General features: G+C 42.3%; 1 protein-coding gene across 3 annotated transcripts in view; it reads left to right on the top strand.

Moving 5' to 3' along the window:
- CLEC16A (C-type lectin domain containing 16A) overlaps positions 1-20,105 on the top strand; it is a 462,030-nt gene that overhangs the window by 365,490 nt on the left and 76,435 nt on the right. For all 3 annotated transcript variants that reach the window (XM_069210166.1, XM_069210165.1, XM_069210163.1), the window contains exon 21: positions 12,478-12,645. In XM_069210166.1, the coding sequence (XP_069066267.1) occupies positions 12,478-12,645 (168 nt within the window). The remainder of the gene's footprint in view (positions 1-12,477; positions 12,646-20,105) is intronic.

Genomic DNA, 20,105 nt, shown 5'->3' with positions numbered 1-20,105 from the left:
CTACAGTATTACACAGGGGTATAAACTGACAGCCTGTGCTTGGTGTTAGAAGTCAGCATGCCAAACATTTTTTTCTAATGTAGACGAGGAAGATATTTGTGCATTTACTAAAAAAAAATAAAAAAAAAGGTTTCTGGAACATTAATCAAAGTTTCTATGACAAAATGAAAGCCCACATTTTGTTCATTTACAGAAGTGCCACATTTATCATGAATGTAGAATGTTAACTCTCTAGCTATTCATTAGAACTCCGTGGTGAAGATGCATTAGAACACAGGAGAGGAAGGTATTTCTAGAGCATTGGCCCTCATTTTAGCGCCTGAAGCTCCTTCCATAGTTTTCATAACTAAGGTATAGAAGAATTTCTTTCTCTGAAGCATGGTTCATTAATCCCAGCAGAAATTCACTTTAGAGTTCACCACTGTTCCTAAACTTTAGTATGTTACCACCAACAAATAATGTATATTGTGACTAAAATATGTTGTCACCCTTTTGTGCCCTAAAATACAAACATTCACTACAGTAAATTTCAGTGGGACAAAAATCTCAGATCCTTAGCACCAAAAGAATCCAACACCAATGCTGCTTGTAACCTTCCACCTATTTAGTCCCTTGAAAAGCACACTATATTTCAAACGATTTTGTGAATGTACCCCAAAGTAAAATGGTCTGGTTTGCAATAGCAGTTTTATACAAGGGGGAAAGTGCTCTCTAGTAGTTATTGAATTAAGAGTGCTCTCGGCTTTGGTCCTCTGGTTCAACTCAGGTCAGTAATTATCTAGGAGTGAACTCCTTCCTGGGTAATATTGCTTTAGTATTGCATGGACATTTAGGATTTACTCTTGGGCCAGCTATTATTCATTGTTTGCATTACAGGGTCAGAGTTAGCTATTGGAATTGAAAGTTCTTAGTTTGTAGCTTAACTGAATCTGAGGAATAGAGTTTAAAAGTGTGTTGAACCTGCCTATTGCTGAGAGACCAGGGCTGGCTGAAAAGACCCTTGCTTCTTCCTTCCTAAGTAGGTCTGCAGCCCCAACCGTCTTCTGGTCAGGCTCTTCTTCCCCTGACATTAAGCAGACCATATTCCTGAGAGGCAAAAGGGAGCGACCATCTTTCTGTAGAGTCTTGGCCAAACTCTGAGCACAGCCAAACAGAGATGGAGCAAATCTGCAGTTGTGGTAGTAATACAAGCTCGATCTTTTTTTAATTGTTTATTTTCTTGCTTTGTTGTATATTTGATAAGGTTATGTTTTTTAATTTGTTTTCTGTAGCTGTGGTAAGGCGCATATTGCATGGAAGGTTAAGAGTGTATCCCAGCTCAGCTGGTGTTCATTGTTTGCTTTACATGGAAAGGTTTAGCTTTTACATTTGACATTAGATTGTTTGTCGTTCACCTGAACTAGAGTGCAAGAGTTTGAAAGTTGAGTCCAGCTGTTGCTAGGGGTTGTTAGCATGTCAAAGCAGTGCTGCTTCTCCCACATCTCCTTCTTAACTGCCCCTGCACTCACACGGCCAGGCCCCTCCCCTCTGACACAAAAATAGGTAAGGGTAGAAGCTCCCATTGGACCCAGGTTATCTCTCTGCTAGTGTAAGGATTCTGATTGAAACCAGTAGTTATGGCTATAATTGGCTCCACCTTTAGCGCTACCGTTGGACCCATGCCACATGACTGTTGGGGTTAGAGTTCTGAATGGTCCTATGGGTTAGTGTTCCCATTAGATGCAAAACGTCACCTCACTGCTGAGAGTGGGGTTCTGATTCTATGTGGAGGTTAAGGATCCCATTGGAACAAAGTAACCTGACTGTAGGGTCTAGAGTTCTAATTGGACCTAGATTTCCTGAAGACTAGGCCTTTCCCATCCTATTTAACCTACACCATTAGGAAATCAGTTTAAGGGTGTTGCCTTGAATTAGTCTAGGCTAGGAACTCTGCGTCTCTAACCAACCAATGTAAGTAAAATACTCTACCCGTGGGTGTTTATCTAAAACAAACATGCAGCCACATTCTCAGTATATCTCCATGACCCCCTATAGGGTATATATTTCTCTTCCTCTCAATTACTTGATCACTTCACATCCCATCACTCTCTCCATACATAAATCTACAAGTCCCATATTCTCCAATTCTCCTCACTGCAGTCTTTAATAATTTCCAATCCTGTTTGTGCAATTTACTTTTACATTCCAACTCTACTACCCACTGAGTTTCCTCCTTTGTTTCCCAACACTACCATACTGAACCTCTCTCTGATTATCTCTGGCACCATTGCACATCAATCCTACATCTATCTTTGCTCTGGTCCTACCCCTTACCCGTCCCCCAACTCCCAAATCTTCTCTTCCTCCCCTAACACCTGCAATTACAGAACATTCCCACATAGCCCCCCACCCATCCTCACACTATGCACATTTTACACCACATTGCTCAACCCTAACCCAACCTGCATAGATGGACAGTGCTCCACACAATCATTTGCAATGCACACATCCCCATCAATCACCAAGGATTTCTGAGACCTACAGTACAAGCAAAAACAAACTCCCCACACTGCAAGTATTTCAAAGCATTGATCACTCAACACCTTCAACTCCAAATTCACAAGGTCAGCTAAGTTCTCCACCCCAAAACAAGATTTACTATGCAACACTGATAATTGTCTTACCCAAGTCCCCTCTTGCCCTCTCACTAACCATTTGTATATTAGCATTCAGCCACAACCACATTCCCTAGCAAACACAATCATGAAACAGCATACCACATTTCAAATTATTGCTCCACACACTCTCCTATCTTCAATTGCTAATCTTAGAACTCTAAAGTTAGACCTTTATTCTCCTTCTCAGCTGCTGGCCCCCATCAGCCTTCAGAACATACAAGAAAGACAAACACCAACATTGCTGCATGGTTCTTATATTGTAAGAAAATTAATTATTAATATAGTTGCATGGTAGCCCACCACAAGTAATATAGTTACCAACGTGTTAGGCTCAACACACGATTTAAATAATTTAAACCTGAGCTCAAGCCCAGGTAGCGTTGACACAGAGCAGACAGGTTAACTTACAGAAAATGCACAAAGCATTAAGAAATACCTATACAATTGGAAAGTCACGAACACAATACAATAATAAATCAGTCTCCAGTTTATAGAACTAGAGAAAACATTTAATAAACAAAATGGCACCAAAATTACAAAAGATCAGTAAGGGAAACCAGGTTATGAATTTTAAAGGATTTGAGACAAAAAGTGCAAAATAAATGCAAAGCTCCAATAGAAAGTACTTGTTCACAAGTAAAAGGAACCAATGCCCAATTTATGCCCAGCCATGATGGAACACAGGTTGACTATGGCAAAGAAGTACATTACAGGGAGTGCAGAATTATTAGCCAAATGAGTATTTTGACCACATCATCCTCTTTATGCATGTTGTCTTACTCCAAGCTGTATAGGCTCGAAAGCCTACTACCAATTAAGCATATTAGGTGATGTGCATCTCTGTAATGAGAAGGGGTGTGGTCTAATGACATCAACACCCTATATCAGGTGTGCATAATTATTAGGCAACTTCCTTTCCTTTGGCAAAATGGGTCAAAAGAAGGACTTGACAGGCTCAGAAAAGTCAAAAATAGTGAGATATCTTGCAGAGGGATGCAGCACTCTTAAAATTGCAAAGCTTCTGAAGCGTGATCATCGAACAATCAAGCGTTTCATTCAAAATAGTCAACAGGGTCGCAAGAAGCGTGTGGAAAAACCAAGGCGCAAAATAACTGCCCATGAACTGAGAAAAGTCAAGCGTGCAGCTGCCACGATGCCACTTGCCACCAGTTTGGCCATATTTCAGAGCTGCAACATCACTGGAGTGCCCAAAAGCACAAGGTGTGCAATACTCAGAGACATGGCCAAGGTAAGAAAGGCTGAAAGACGACCACCACTGAACAAGACACACAAGCTGAAACGTCAAGACTGGGCCAAGAAATATCTCAAGACTGATTTTTCTAAGGTTTTATGGACTGATGAAATGAGAGTGAGTCTTGATGGGCCAGATGGATGGGCCCGTGGCTGGATTGGTAAAGGGCAGAGAGCTCCAGTCCGACTCAGACGCCAGCAAGGTGGAGGTGGAGTACTGGTTTGGGCTGGTATCATCAAAGATGAGCTTGTGGGGCCTTTTCGGGTTGAGGATGGAGTCAAGCTCAACTCCCAGTCCTACTGCCAGTTCCTGGAAGACACCTTCTTCAAGCAGTGGTACAGGAAGAAGTCTGCATCCTTCAAGAAAAACATGGTTTTCATGCAGGACAATGCTCCATCACACGCGTCCAAGTATTCCACAGCGTGGCTGGCAAGAAAGGGTATAAAAGAAGGAAATCTAATGACATGGCCTCCTTGTTCACCTGATCTGAACCCCATTGAGAACCTGTGGTCCATCATCAAATGTGAGATTTACAAGGAGGGAAAACAGTACACCTCTCTGAACAGTGTCTGGGAGGCTGTGGTTGCTGCTGCACGCAATGTTGATGGTGAACAGATCAAAACACTGACAGAATCCATGGATGGCAGGCTTTTGAGTGTCCTTGCAAAGAAAGGTGGCTATATTGGTCACTGATTTGTTTTTGTTTTGTTTTTGAATGTCAGAAATGTATATTTGTGAATGTTGAGATGTTATATTGGTTTCACTGGTAATAATAAATAATTGAAATGGGTATATATATTTTTTTGTTAAGTTGCCTAATAATTATGCACAGTAATAGTCACCTGCACACACAGATATCCCCCTAACATAGCTAAAACTAAAAACAAACTAAAAACTACTTCCAAAAATATTCAGCTTTGATATTAATGAGTTTTTTGGGTTCATTGAGAACATGGTTGTTGTTCAATAATAAAATTAATCCTCAAAAATACAACTTGCCTAATAATTCTGCACTCCCTGTTTAGTCAAAGTTTTTACCTTTTGACTTACTCTACGAAATGGAAGTCAGAATTTTCCAGTGTGGCAAGGCAGGAGGCTGTATCTGGTGAAGTCCCCTCAATGTCGGACAGGCTTTGGGCAAGGTCCCAGTGCAGCCGTTGGTTTTGGTAGCGAACACTCTGAATGGGAAAAGTCAAATTTCATGCCTACCAAAGTCCTCTTATCGTCCAAATTCTTTTGGTATCTTTGTCCAATCAAACTTTCTGCCTTTGGACTCTTGAGTCTGTTTTTTAGAGCTCAGATTCTTCCAGAGAGGCAAAGCAGGCTGTAATTGGGAAAGTCTGATAGCCTTGCTGCAGGGGTCCACTGATCTAGATCTTTAGGCAGAAAAACACTGAGTGGTATCAACCTGATTTTCTTGCCCAGCACACTTGTTGTCTTTGGGGGATTGACTTAAGTGGTTGGTACCTGCCGTCCAGAGAATTGGAAGCCAGGCATTATTTTTCAGCCCAATATTTTTGGAGTTTTCAAAATAAGTCTATCTGGACATCACTGAGTTAACCAGGCCCTTAGAGACAGTATGGAGGGCCAGGACTCCTCCTGCTGCAATTGGTCACTCTAGACAAAAGAACACTTGTAGCTTTTGATGTCCTTGTAGCCACACAGGAGATCAGCCAACTGGCCCTTGAATACCAACCTTCTTTGTCCTGAGTACAAGTACAGCAAGGTCCAGACCTTCTGGTCTCCTCACAGATTTCAGATACGAGGTGTAGTGCTTTTCTGCTCTTTTGTAGGTCCAGAAAGTGTTCTGTTGAGCTATTTTCAGATTCGAGGTGTAGTGCTTTTCTGCTCTTTTGTAGGTCAAGAAAGGGTTCTGTTCAGCTATGCGTAAGCTGCCAGCTTTGTAAGTTTCACTTGCCATCAGGTGGGGGTAGCTCCTAAACACTGCCTGATATATGGTGAATAGTTTTTTCAGCACATCCTATTTGCCTTCTTGCAAACTATCCCAGAGGTCAATATTCTAAGGGAACTCTAAGATGGAACAGGCGATCTATAGATGCCCCTGAAGAAGCCTGTAGTCCAGCAGTGCATGTGTTAAGGGAAATGAGCAGCCCCCCTCCTCCTCAGCAACACTAAATTGATCCTGGGACCAGCTCCCTATCCGACTGAGCTGGGGCCCAGTCCACCTAAAGATATAAGCCTTTCTTTCTCTAACCTCTCCCCATAAACTTAAATGAAGATGGACAAGTCTCACTCTTGCCACTCTGAGCTAAATTAAAAACTGAACTTTCACAGCTGCCCTTCCTGGGGTGACAGTTGCCAAATACCTCGACTCTAGCCCATCCACAAACCAGGCCTAAGTCTTTGCCTCTGCTCTGATGGATTTGTTCACACCTCATTACAGTTGATCACTGACAGGTTAATCCAATGTAGCCTTCAAGCCCTTCAGCCAGGGACAAGGTGACTTTCTAAAAGCTAACGTTCCTAAATATTTATGAACAATCTATTTCATCATTGAATTGTATGTTTAATAAACAAAACAAATTAGTGGCTGGACTATTTCTCTAGCATGTCCCAAACCAGAGTTAACAAAATTAATATACTAATCTGCACTGTAGTTTTCCTCATAGGAAGAGCCTTCTGTAGTGAAAATAGCTTTTGGGGGCTTCTCACTGTAGGGACATGGTACATTAAATTTCCCACTTTTAAATACTAGACAGCTTACCTTGGTCTACCTGGCTTACTTACGAGTCACTTAGTATTTAATAGCAAGGTTTTTCCCTGTCAAAAGGCATATTTTGACAGGTCGGGTTGCAGATTTAAGCAGCAGCGGTCAGGCTATATCGGTACGGCTGGCGCCATGTTTTCAATGTCACACCAGTGGAGGCACAATTAAGTGCTGCTGTAGTCCACAAGTGACTTACCTTACCTTGCCATAAATGTACTTTCTACACCATATACTATCGTCTTACTGGAAAGTTAAATATACCAATTAAGATTTACCCATGTGTGCTAGGTTTTCGGGTCCAGAGCCCATACACTAGGACCTCTGAGAGCAGTGCCCTAGTATGCAAATTTCACAAACTAGAGGCCTCAGTCAAAAACGTAGGAGGCAAACAGAACAAAGGCACTTTTTTCCACACATAAAACAAAGCGTTGGAGAGGAGTACTCGATTATAGAGAAATGCTTCCCCAATAGGTAGTGGTAGTCCAAATCGAGAGAAAAATGCACTTATTTTAGAAAACATCCTTTTTATCCAGTTCATCAAATTGATCAGCCAGGTATCAGCGAGGAGCCATTTTGTAATGTCACATGTAATGTCACATTCACATATTATTAAATTCTCTTTATAACATACTGCATCCCAGACAACGTATTTCGTCCGAAGAAGGACTTCATCAGGGTCATTGTATCAGTATATTCAAATTGCTTGTATTCTTCCTGTCAGATTGAGTCCCTGCAATCCAGTACACAGGAAAAATAATAGCTTGTCCAACTAAGGTCTGTATCAGCTGACCAGCACCAAGTGAAAAGATCAAGCATTAGCCATTTGTGCCAGGTTTTAGGGTCCAGAGCTCATACACTGGGATCTGGAGAGCAGTGCCCCAGTATGCAAAGTTCACAAATCAGAGGCATCAGTCAAAAAACAGGAGTGATAAGGGAAAAATTCCACTTTTTTCCACACATATCTCTACTTGCATTACATCACCCTCAAAGGTCCCAGTGTTACCTCAATATATCACAAAACAGGTGCCCATCAACACCTTCTTCCCAAAGACTCCTGCTGTGCCCCCCTCAGCAGTCGCACTAAATCCTAATTAAGGGCCTAATTTAGAGTTTGGCGGAGGGGCTTTCTCTTTCACAAATGTGGCAGATATCCCGTTTGCCATATCGTAATCCCATTATTCCATATAGACATCGTAATATGGCGGAGGGATATCCATCAATTTTGAGATGGAGTAACCCATCCATCAAAATCTAAATCAGGCTTAGGATCTGCTTGAGAAGGACAGTGACCGCTCAGAGAGCAATGATGCAGGGACCAACTTGTCCTTGGACATCTCTGCAAACGACTCATTTTTATTACCCTCAAATTCACAAGAAGGACACCCACTAATCATTTGTGACACATTAATTAATCTTTTTAATCTTTCTGTCACCTTGCCTTGGTACTCACTTCAGGGTACTGATCACATTTCATATCGCACCCTGTAGCTGATCTCCGAGTAGAGGTGTCCGTTTTTTGCCTGCCTGTAACACTGAGGATTGGTATTTCTGCCCAATAATTGTATGGGCAGGCCTCAAGCTGCTTAATGAACTATAGGGCTTGATGTGTAACATCACTTTGGTCTCCACTGCATTTCATTGTACACCCCGCTGTTTATGGCAATATGTGTAGGTTTCGCCTGCCAGCACAGCTGTTGTTAACCTATTGTTACTAATTCTTTAAATCATACATAGAGTGAGCTTCAACCTTGCCCAGAGGATAATTTCTCTTTCACCTCATATACTACTTACTGACTGGTTTATCATTCCACATCCGATGGAGTGATTGATTTGCATTGCATCAGTTTTTACATTTCAAAAGTATTTGAAAAATCGCACCTGAATTTCGTTATCTCATAAATGCTATGTTTACAGAAGTAAACATTCTTTGTTTTCTGGTTTTTTTTTCTCTCACGCTTTTTTTTTTAGTTTTCAGGACTTGAAAACGAGCCAGAACGAATCCCTTTGCGAATCCTCCTTTGCTTTCCTTAAGAGTTTCTAGGACAGTAGTTCTGGCAAAAGTGAAGTAGATTTTTCACGGACAATATGCAATGCTTGATGTGTTCTTAGCATCAATGTATGCTGGTGTGCGTTTGCACCTGCCACCATTGGTGCAGGGGTGAACTATTGTTTTTTTAGCTAGTAAGCTATTGTCACAGATGCTTAACGGGAATATTTTTTCACTGAGAAAACAATACGTATGTACTAATGGCCATAACACTGTCTTTATGGATTGAGTATACGTCGAAATGGTGATATATCGTATATACATCTCCTTGTTTTCAGCGTTATGGGATATTCACCCACTTGTATGTTAACTGTGACATAATGACGTTTTAAGCCTTCCCTTTACAATATGAACGAATTAGCAGAAAAAATGTATACAATTCTCAAAATTCAGGCAAAGTATTACTGTGAAAGAGGGATGCTAGGCTTGTTGCTTAAAGGCAAATAGAAATGCTTATCAGAATGTGGTAACACAACGTATTTTTAAAACCAACATCCATGACACTACATACTTTTTCTCAGAATTTTAACATAAATACTGTTAATAAAATAATTAGGCTGAGTAACAATAATCTACATTGACATTTTACAGAAAAGTGTTATAAGTGGTGCTCTATGAAAAGCCCATGAAATCACAACAGCCATAATCAGTTTATTTAAAAGTTTAATCTCCGAGCTACATAGACTATCTGAACGTCTGTGTCCACCGAAAAATGTTTTTGGCATTATTCATAAAGTTTGGCAAAGCGAGCATCTCAGTCAGAGCATATGGCAATCATGTTAAAGGAATACTTGGACGCTATAATGGGCAAATATTACACATTTGTCTCGATTTTAACTGTGGTTACAAAGACAATGGGGCGATCATAATCACTGTGTTGGATAAAAACATACCAGCTATTTAAAAAAAAAAAAAAAGATAGTCTCTTCTTGATCGTCTGATTCCTTAGACTCCTCAGAAAACCTGTTTAGTCTGCAGCATTCAAAGGTTGCCAACAAAGCATTCTCAGATTCAATTAAAGTAGCTCATGATGCTGAGAAAGCGCCTGCAGGGCCCCTATAAGTATCAAGTGATTTATAGACCATTTATCTTTACCACAGTGCTCTGTAACACACTTTAGGCCTGTATGGTTAAATATCTTGCTATCTACCCATACTTTAAATTATGAAGCCATGTGATAGAACAAAACTGAAATCCCCACTAGCGAAATTATACAGAAAGATCATAGTCAAAATATTCAATCAAGACTAGCTGGAAGATGAAGAGATCATTACACCTTTCCAAGGAAGATTTTGCGAAGATCTGTCTACAACTGACAAGCATTGTCATGATGTGCATAGAGACGGAAGAGCATTCTTGGACCATACATCTGGGTTTGACCTAGTCAATAGACAAAAGACAACGGGCCTAATTTAGTTTTGGCGGTCATAGTACTCTGTCGCAATTGCAAGAAAGTACTGCGTCTGAAAAACTCTTGGGCCACTCACCTCATTTAGAAGTAAACACACCATTATCTTTTGGTTAACGGTAGCCCTGTTGACTCCATCGATGGAAAGCTTACTCTGATGGTCTGACAGAGTAGTGGCCCTTGGAGTAAAGACATTACATCACCTGCCCTATTTACGATAGATGGCGTAATATCCTCTAATATACTGTCAATCTCCACCAGATAAAACCTGTTGGTTAGGGACAGAAAAAATAAATAATGACCAGTAGGGAGGGGGTCATTAAGTTTTTGTTTTTCAAAAACAAACTCTTGCTTTGGGAGTCGGTTTCTGGGAAACAAAATAAGTTAAAACGTTTAGGGGTTAGTGGCCATCCACCACATTTTTGTACCTTGAAGGGTACCGCTGTTTGGAGGTTTCTTTTAAGGTACAGAGATGACTGCTGGGCTGGCAGTCATCTCTAAATTTGATGGACTGAGTAAGGCTAGGATGGGCTAGGTAGTGACCACAGCCATCCTGACAGAAACTACTCCAACCATAAATTCTAAATTGGGTCTAAAGTCTGTAAACTAAATTAAATGGTGCCTTATTTAAACTTCACAGTTACAAGTATCAATCAGAAGAATAAGTTACTTATCTTCAATAATGCTCTTTCTGGTGGATGCTGTATCAACAGCGGATTCCTCAACGCCCTCCCTCTTCGTTGTTCTGTGGATGGACACTTTTCCATCTAAAATGTCCCAAATTTGAGACTGTCCACCAGAAAGAGCATTCATTATTGAAGATAGGTAACTTGTTCTGTGTTGCAGAGTACTTTGATTGCATTAGAAAGAGAAACAAAGCCTGCTTTTCAGTCATTCTTAAGGTCAGTGTGGAGAAATGCCTCTTTTTGCATGATCACCCCCAAAGTTTGTACCAATGCTGATGGTCGAACCAGCAGGTGAGTGGCAGCAGGGAGCCATTTTGTATCTGCTTCTACACACTGTGGCAGACCCAGTTTGTCCAGAGGCCTCACACATTGCAGGCCACCAGACAACTTTCAGCCCTCCTGGGGAGTAGTACGCATGACCCCCAAGGCTTAGGAACAGTGGTAGCCTGCTACAGAGGAAGATATTTCCTCCCCCTTGCAGAAACCCATTCAGTGTGCTTGCCCAAAAGGCGAGCTGCAAAGGCAAAGCTGCTTTTGGTGGGCAAATGGTAATCACACGCCTGAGGGGTTGTTCCTTTGGTCAGGTTTCCAGGCTAGCAGTGGGGGAAGAAGAGGGAGACCAGTGCCCAAACCAGGTTTCCCGTGGGCTTGTAGCCCGCAGGCATCCATTCTTCTCGGCTGGGCTGCCAAGCTCCTAATATCCAAGGAAGGGTTCGGTTATCTTGAGAGTGGTCAGAATAGTGCTCTTACGGATTGGTAGATGCAACACATAGCCGGAAGTCATCACAGGGTAGAAGGCATCCTGGTAGCCCATTTGCTTGTGACCACATCATCCCTCTAGGGCGCTTTCTAGGCATAAATATGGCATCCCTGGCATCTGAAGCTCAGATCACTACACAACTAGAGAAAGGACTAGAGAAGGACTGCCCTACTTATCCCTGGACCTGACAGAGAGGCTGTACAGTGTGCTGGACTTCACCTGCTGCACCTTGGGCCAGCAAAGAGAGGACTGCTCCTGTGGCTTTTGGCTTGAGGAAAAGATGCTCCTGAACCCCAGCCCAAGTAACTGATTCCAAGGGTCAGTTGACTAAACATATGGAGCCAGCATCAGGGCCATCAAAGCTCAAAGTAGCCCGACTTTGCAAGTCAGTTTCCACCTCTGAAGCATCTCCCCTGACTGCCGCTGGACACCCCAAGAGACCAATCCTCAATGGCCCAAAGTTGACCGAGTCTCTCTGGAGTGTAATCTGTGTCCAGATTGGTTACCGAAGCAGGAGAATAGGCTCCACCAAAGGATACTGGTGGGCCCGCTTTGACCAGAGAAAAGTCGTCCACCAGCAGCTGGCCTTCTGTTGCCACAAAGAGGACTTCGAGAGACACCGTTCTCTGTGCCCAAAGTCGCCCCCATCTGATAATGTGGACCGAGAAGTGTGATAAAGGGGTGTAAGAAAATTGCATGAGATGGAATCAAATCTAGGCAGCCTCGTATTTGTCAACCCAAACGTTCAGTAGTGGGCTTATGAGAAAAACTTTGGACACTGGCACTTACCCTTTTACACATTAAGCACTGGCATTGTGTAGCATTATGGGAGCTTGTTTTATATGGTAATGTTGATAATAAGGTGTTTTAAAAGTAAAAAAACATCATAGGTTTAATGGAGCAGTGCATATAAATTCCTTATTTCTCTGTTGGCTATAGCTCTTTTGGATCTTCCAGTCCAGCCTTCTACGGAAGTAATGGGCTTTGGACAAAGCTGTTCGTCCTCAGCCCAGCATCTTCCTTTTCGATTTTATGACCAATCAAGACGTGGCATGAGTGATCAAACTGTACAGCGGTCTGTGTTTGCATCAGTCGACAAAGTTCCAGGTAGGATATTTCAAAGGCTACATATTTTTTCAAGATTTTGAAACAAAAGCTGCTATTGAGCTGCTTGAACAAAACTTAAGCGCCATCACTTCATAATATTTCAGTTTTGATTTAAACTTGTAAATCAACTATTTTCGTTTTTCTTCGTCCTACATCAGTGTCATGTTCTTTAAAACCTCGCATAATACACTTCGATAATATGCAATGTGTAATTCTGTTAAATGTGTAAGTTTTTTAATCAGTTTGAAAATTCCATATTAATCACTGGTTTTTTAACGTCGGTTTTAAAGGTACAATAGTTAATAACTGCAGTCATATTTAATGTTGTCTTTGAAAACATTTAGCAATTAATTCATCTCATGCCATGCCTTGCCACTGTGGTGTCAGACTCGGAGATCGCACATGTAATACCTGGAGGAGGTGTAATAACTCCATGAAGGTCGATTCAGATTTTGTCAAGCTGTTGTCTGTGATTCGCTTCTTTTTTTTAACCACGTTTCATTTTTGTTTCCCAAAACCTGGCATGTTGACGTGCAAGCTCCCTATGCTTCATATCTAGTTCCAACTACAGGAGGCAAATGTCTGTACCACTTAGGTTGTGTATGTGACTTCTCAGCCTAAAATGTAACACTTGGGCTTGCAGTTTGTGCACCATCGGCACCCAAAGATCAATAGGGAAAGGAAGGATAAGGGCCGGATGGGCTTTTCTCTTTGGGAGAAAGAATCAGTATACAAAGGCACTACACTGCAGTGCTTAATTAGTGCTTGTTGCTTCCGGTGCTGAGCACCAGCACTTATTTTTGAGGGCCGGTGCTTATACTTCTGCCTCAAGCATTTGCAGCGAGCAAAACACACATTTGGGATAGACGGAGGAAGAGAAAATCGAAAAAGCGTCACAATGAGAGAAAGCTGCAAGTGTGAGCTGAAGGGGTAGGGAGTGGTTTTAAATGGATTGGAGCGGCTCGAGATGGCTTCGGGATTAAGCTGTCTCAGTATTCCGTGTTCGCACTTTTAATTGCAGCAGCCGCGTGTTTAAGAGAAGGGCTTTGAGCACCGGCACCTTGTTATTTACAAATTAAGCACTGCACTACAGCCTATTAGTGGTCTGTGCGAACCCTGCACTGCCTATGAATTTCTACTTTCACTGGCTCCTACTACGTCTCTGATAGAAGATCTTAGAAGTGAGGTGAGAAAATACAGCCTCTTACATTTGTTTAGTTATTGCATGCCCTCTCGCTTGCAAGAGATATTGTATACAATTACTGCAAATACTATTGCAGTCCACCCATTGCTTAACATTTGTTGGCCTCATTGTCACTCTTATTTGCAGCTTTCTAGTCTGCCTGCACATCCTGGATTCAATTCCTCTTCTTTCAGATGAAGCATGGACAAAGTACTGATTGCTTCTGCTCGATTGCTGTCCTTCTGCTGATCGCTCTGCGATTGAGACACTACTTTTATTTTTTCTTCCCTGTCGTCCATGTTGAATTACTTGCCATTTACTGTATAACTGTGATTTACTATGCCACATGCTCTTCAAAGAAGCCCTTTTCTCCTTTGAAATTGATGTCTGTTGTAACCACAGATGTTATCTGCTTTTATTATGACAGTGGAGGCTATCTGCTTCCAAATGTATTTTCATTAAGACATGGACTTGGGTGCGATTTCTTCCTTTATTTGATAGGATGTAAATCCCGAATGTTTTCTTTTTTTTCTTTTTCATGAATGGGGAGATTAATTTGTTCAGAATCACAAGGGTGTTGTGCTGAGACCTAACAAGCATTGGGAAAGCCAATAAGTTGCGCCTTTTAGACTGTTGGCTCTGCCTTTGCCTTTTGTTGATGCTGTACAGCATAGGCGTGGCCAACATTGGCCATTATTTGTAGCCTTTCTGTATAGCAGCGTGACTGCTGTGCAGCATGCCAAAAAAAATTAATAAATGCAGCATTAGAGCTATGTGCAGGAACCAAAACAAAGTGACTGTTTTGGGGAGAAATGTGAGTTAGTGAAGAAGGCATGCGAAGTGGAGAACCCTACCATCCCATTTCACGGTTCCAGTGTTGCCTAGCTCTTTAAAGGAGAAACATGTGGCTATGAGTTGTGCAGGGTGGTTCCTGAAGAAGCCAACAAATAAATGAAATATTTTTCAAATTTGATGAGTATGATAAACTCATTGAAGCATTCTAATGCTAATTGCTGAATGGTTGGGATGGGATTGCCATCAAGCAGTTGCATGATGGGTTTCCTTTACCTACCTGTACATTAAGCAGTACTTTTTCTGTGATTGGTCCTAGACATTTAGCATGATTCAGTCTTGATGACTGCATAAACTGATAGAGAATGTAGGTCACAGGAACAACTGTCTTCAAGCTACGCTGAGCCCATATGGTATAGTACTGGTAAAAATGCTGTGAGCTGACTTCCATGTTTGAATTTTAACCAAGAACCATCTCTCACCTAACCTGACTGAATTAACTCATGGACAGTCTACTGTCACCTAAACTCAGAGACATGGGCAGTTGTCTGTTGGTGAGACCGACAAAGAATACTATTTGGACATCCTCAGAAAGGAGCATAAAGCAAGATTGCTTCCTACCACTTTTTTCAATTAACATCTTTCTAGCCAACCTCATCATAATTTGACTTTGGTTCACAAATTTCCCCACAGAACTTGTAGTACTCCATCCGTTTGCAGTGCTCCTTAACCCCTTTGGGACAATATCGTAAAATGAGGATCCTTAAGTTGAATTTGCAATTACACAATGTTTTCGACATTAACAGACGAAACAATTACTAGCACCTAGTGGAAAAGTATTTAGGAATTATCTTGAAGTACTGCTTTCTCTGCCTTGTTTTAGACAGTCTAATGCGTTGAAAGAGTTTAAATGCAATTAAGCAATCAATACATAGAGCCACTTTGAACAGTCAATTAAAATTCACTCAAACCATTTTATATTCTCAAATAGGCGTGTGATTTCTTTTTTCTCCAAATTGTTTACAGTAGTCTTCTACAGTGAACCGCAGGCAGGTATGAAACTGTTGGAGGTCCCGAAATTGATCAATGCTTTACACATCATCTACTTTTAATGAATGCATGATAAATGTTTATAGCACACTCAGCTACTTCTAGGAGTATCATGACGCTAAAGGACTAACTGCCACATTTGAGACACTGAACCAAGGGTCTCCAACCTTTTCTGTAATAAGAGCTACTTAAAGTCAAAGAAAATTAGCACAAGCTACTATTATTAATGTTTGTAATCATGACCATAACAGACAAGGTTACATTAGTGGCCGCCATATACAAGATTACTATCAGTGAACACCTCATTCATCAGGCACTGTAAACAGTTGTAATGTAAAAAGGCTGTTGACAATGTGGAATCCCTCCATGTGGGAAATACAGAAATAGCTGCAATGAATCAGTAAATTAATAGTTTTAAGTATATTTAGGAAATTCAACCTTTCTTCTCCAAACATCAGCGTATGAGTTCTGAACATCTTCACATTTATGTATCAAATATATACTTTTAAAGTTTCTTATATGTATATCAATGCAAACAAGCAAACACTTCTAATAGGTTTCAGTAAGACTGCAAAACAGGAGGGCTACTTAGGAGTAATTGCAGCCAGATTGAGCAGTTTTAAACTGCCATGTCAACTTGGCAGTAACACCCCGTAGCCAAGCCTTAAACCCACCTTTTCTTACATATAAGTCACTCTTAAGGTAGTCCTTATGTAGCCCATAGGTCAGAGTGCCTTGTAATTGAAAGGTTGGACATGTATGTTTTTAGTTCCACATGTCCTGGTAGTGCAAAACTTGTAAAGGGTTTCTTCACCACTGTGGGCCTACCCCTCCCATAGGATAGCAATGAGGATTCCTTATTACATTTTATAAGCTATAATTACCAATTAAGAGAAGAAAGGTATGTCATATTTGTTGTCTTTAGAATTGTAATGAAGAACCCTACTTAATTCTAAAATTTGGTTTTTGATTGCAATTTTGAAAATGCTACTTTTAGAAAGTTAGTATTTTTCTACCCGCCGCCCTCTTTTACCCACCGCCTGGCTTGAGGCTCTTGACTGGATATAACTGACAGAATGTGAATTTTTCCCAGACAGTCACATAATAGAGGGATAAGTTGTATCATAATTGGCCATCTGCTGGCAGGATGAGGGGCAAAGCTGAGCACACCCCCACTTGCAACTGAATAGGGACTGATCTGCCCTCACAGAAACGACCTACCACTGCCACATTGTCACTGAAGTCAGCTTGAAGCCAAGGCAGGGGAGTCAGAAAATTCTGTGTATTTCAAAGACACTGTCTAGAACCGACCCCACCTTCCAGAAGGAGGGTACCAGGGTATCAAAATAGGACCTGCGACACCAACTCTTCAGCACACTTCTGGATCTGTGGACTCTGCCAGGAAGACGAACTGCTGTGCTGCTGAAAGGACTGCTACCCTGCTGAACTGCTGCCCTCTCGCCTTGGAGATGAGAACTGGACCTGCAACTCCATCTTGACCGAGGCCTACCAGAGTGACTTCAATGGCTTGTCTGCTGGCCTAAGGATCTGACCCTCAGGGATTTAAAAGGATCTCTAACAGTCTTTTCCAGCACCTGGACCCTGCTGAAGCAAGTTCCTAACACCCAAGTGGTGCCCCTCAATTCCTGAACCCTTGGTGTGGCCTCAGAGAGCTATATCAAAGTTTTTGGGTACATAGCGACTTAGAGCAGGCCAGTTCACCACAAAATCTTGCCACCATTTGACACAAAGCTCTGTCAGCCGCCTCTTTGTGCTGTAGCATCGACTGCTCGCGAGGATCACTAACGCAAAGCTCCAACAACGCCCATCAGTGACACCAGGCCTGCTCTTTGTATTACGTGATCAGCCTTCTGCAACGCTGTCCCTGATCCTTGCGGCCTGGTCCATTACAAGCGGGGCTCTTGGCACTAATTTGAGAAGGTAAACGTTCAGCTGGACGAATCTAGTGACTGAGGCCCACCCACGCTCCATCGCAGTCAGCCTGAATTTGTGACTTTGACCCGGTCCAGTGTGACTAAATATCTGTAGTTGGCGCTTTATGCTTCTTGTCACTATTTTCACTAAAATCTTTTAAAATTCATAACTACGATTCTACTGATTGGATTTTTATAATTTTGCTGTCAAATAATGAATTAAACTTTACTCTATTGGTGTGAGATTTTTCTTGTGTTGTGTTTTCACAGTTACTGTTTGTGTACCGCATAAATACTTTACACATCGCCTCTAAGTTAAAGCCGAATTGCTTTTTATGCCAAGCTACCCATTGTTAAGCACAGGTTAATTTTGTGACTTTTGAGGTTCACTCTGGAAGGGATTGTGGCTGTTGCATGACCAGGGCTCACACGCAGGCCAACCAACAACCCAATTTATCACAGAAGCCTGTTAATTTATCAGATAAGTCGGTGGGTGAAAAGGGGGACTGAGTAACGGTTTTACCAGCAAGATGTGAACCATCTGTTTAACAAGCTGCAGTTGCCTCAGACTTCCGCAAGCGTTGTCCACTTTTCTTAGACAGAATTATATGCTGCTTAACTGGTGACAGGTGCCATTATTTGACATTTGTGCTGCTTGGTATGATTTTCTCTGAAAACTGTGATAATTCATGCTTTTTAAACCCTGGTAGTTACGTTGTCTTTTTTTGTAAATTCTTCATGAGATACTAGAACCAATCTATAATAATGTGCATTGTGATACCGATCTCACAGAGACTTCTACCCATGGATTCCTTAACTTACAATAGCAGGCAGAAACATTTCGTGAACAGTACTCCTCCTGTAGGTGGTGGTGTTACGCCCCATGTGGCATCGTTGGTGTCTTCTGCGCTGACATCAGTTCTTTTCTTTCTTGCCAGTCAACACAGATCCAGAGAAGCTACTCTCCGTCTTTTTTGACTGACCTTTTTTTGACTTTTTGTCGTTATTAGTTTGAGACGTCTCCTAGTGTGTCAAGAATGTCCAATTGGAAAGCTTGTTTCTAGCCATATAGAGCCTGTCACCAACAGATGTTGGTGATGGACCCACATGTATTGTGCTTCTGGTGTTTGGAATGCGACCATGATGCCAAGATCTGAATCGATTGCTGTGCCATGTACCCAGAGACCTTGAGGAAGTGGTCCCTCAAGCTCCTTGTCGCTTGACACCATGACAGTTTCAGTTGAGAGGAAGGTCCCTGTATCAGTCAGGGAGCACCTCCAAGCACTCTTAGTCACAGTTGGGGTCATCAGGGAAGGCGGTTAAATCCCATAGGCACAAGAAGAGCGAAGAGCAAGGAGTCAGAAAGAACTTCCGCTTTGCCACGTCCAACGAGATGAAGAAGCATCAGCACTTGTGACCTAGCTGTGTGGTGGAGCCTGGGCAGGCTCCGAGCCTTTCAGCGTTTCAGTGACCCAGAACAACACTTGCCCAATTATGTGAATTTTATGAGGCAATGCACCTCATATTTCGGCGACCCGTCCCAGCTGGAGCACTTCTGGCCCCACGGGCTCAGGAGGTGCCCCGACTGGTCTTCTGCTGACTTGTTTGTCCTTCCTCTACTCCAGTGCGGGCACCCACACCATCATCCCTAATCTATGGCCAAGTCCTTGGGTCTTGCCATGACCCCAAGTCAACCCCAGTCCACCTTCTGCTCCTCTAATGGTCAAAGGAGGGGCTTCTAACCACGTCTTTACATGCCCAGCCATCCTGGGACAGCAGTCCTCACAATCTTTTTGTGGAAGAGGAGGTGGTTCGCACAGACCATGTGGGGCCGGCAGCCAGAGGTAAAGCCAGGCCACCACCCATCCCGGCAGCCTTCAAACCCCTTTAGTATGCCCTAAACCATCATAGGCATCCAGTGGTGGGCAGGATATGCAACCACCAGCTGCACTAGAGGTAAAAAATGTCTGACCATTGGGTTTTGCAGCTCTCACAAACGGGCTACTCCCTCCCCTTTGAACCAATGTTGCCTACTTACGACAGGCTGATGGAAGACCACATGTCCTTGCTTTGTCAGGAGGTGTTAGCTCTCTTGGCCAAGGGAGCTATAGAGAAGATGCCGCAATCGGAAGTAGGTTGTGGTTTCTATTCCCGCTACTTTCTGGACTTTGTTCTATTTTAAACCTGCGCCTTCTCAATCTCTTTCTGAAAAAGCAGAAATTCAGAGTGCTCACATTCTCACAAGTCATGTCTGCCCTGGACCGAGGAGACTGGATTTTATTGTTGGTCTTCCAGGACGCTTATTTCCACATACCCATCCTGCCTCCCCACAGGTGCTACCTGTGGTTCACAATAGGCCAAGAGCACTGTAAGTTTGCAGTGCTCCCCATCAGCCTTATCAGTGCCCCTCGGGTGTTCACGTAAGTGATGGTTGCGGCTCAACTGCAAAGGTGAGGGATTCCATTCTTTGCCTTCCCTGATGATTGGCTGTTGAAGGCAGA

This window comes from Pleurodeles waltl, chromosome 10, assembly GCF_031143425.1.
Source record: "Pleurodeles waltl isolate 20211129_DDA chromosome 10, aPleWal1.hap1.20221129, whole genome shotgun sequence".
Lineage (NCBI taxonomy): Eukaryota > Metazoa > Chordata > Amphibia > Caudata > Salamandridae > Pleurodeles > Pleurodeles waltl.
The sequence above is the reverse complement of the archived record's forward strand: the minus strand, read 5'-3'. Positions and strand labels throughout refer to the sequence as shown.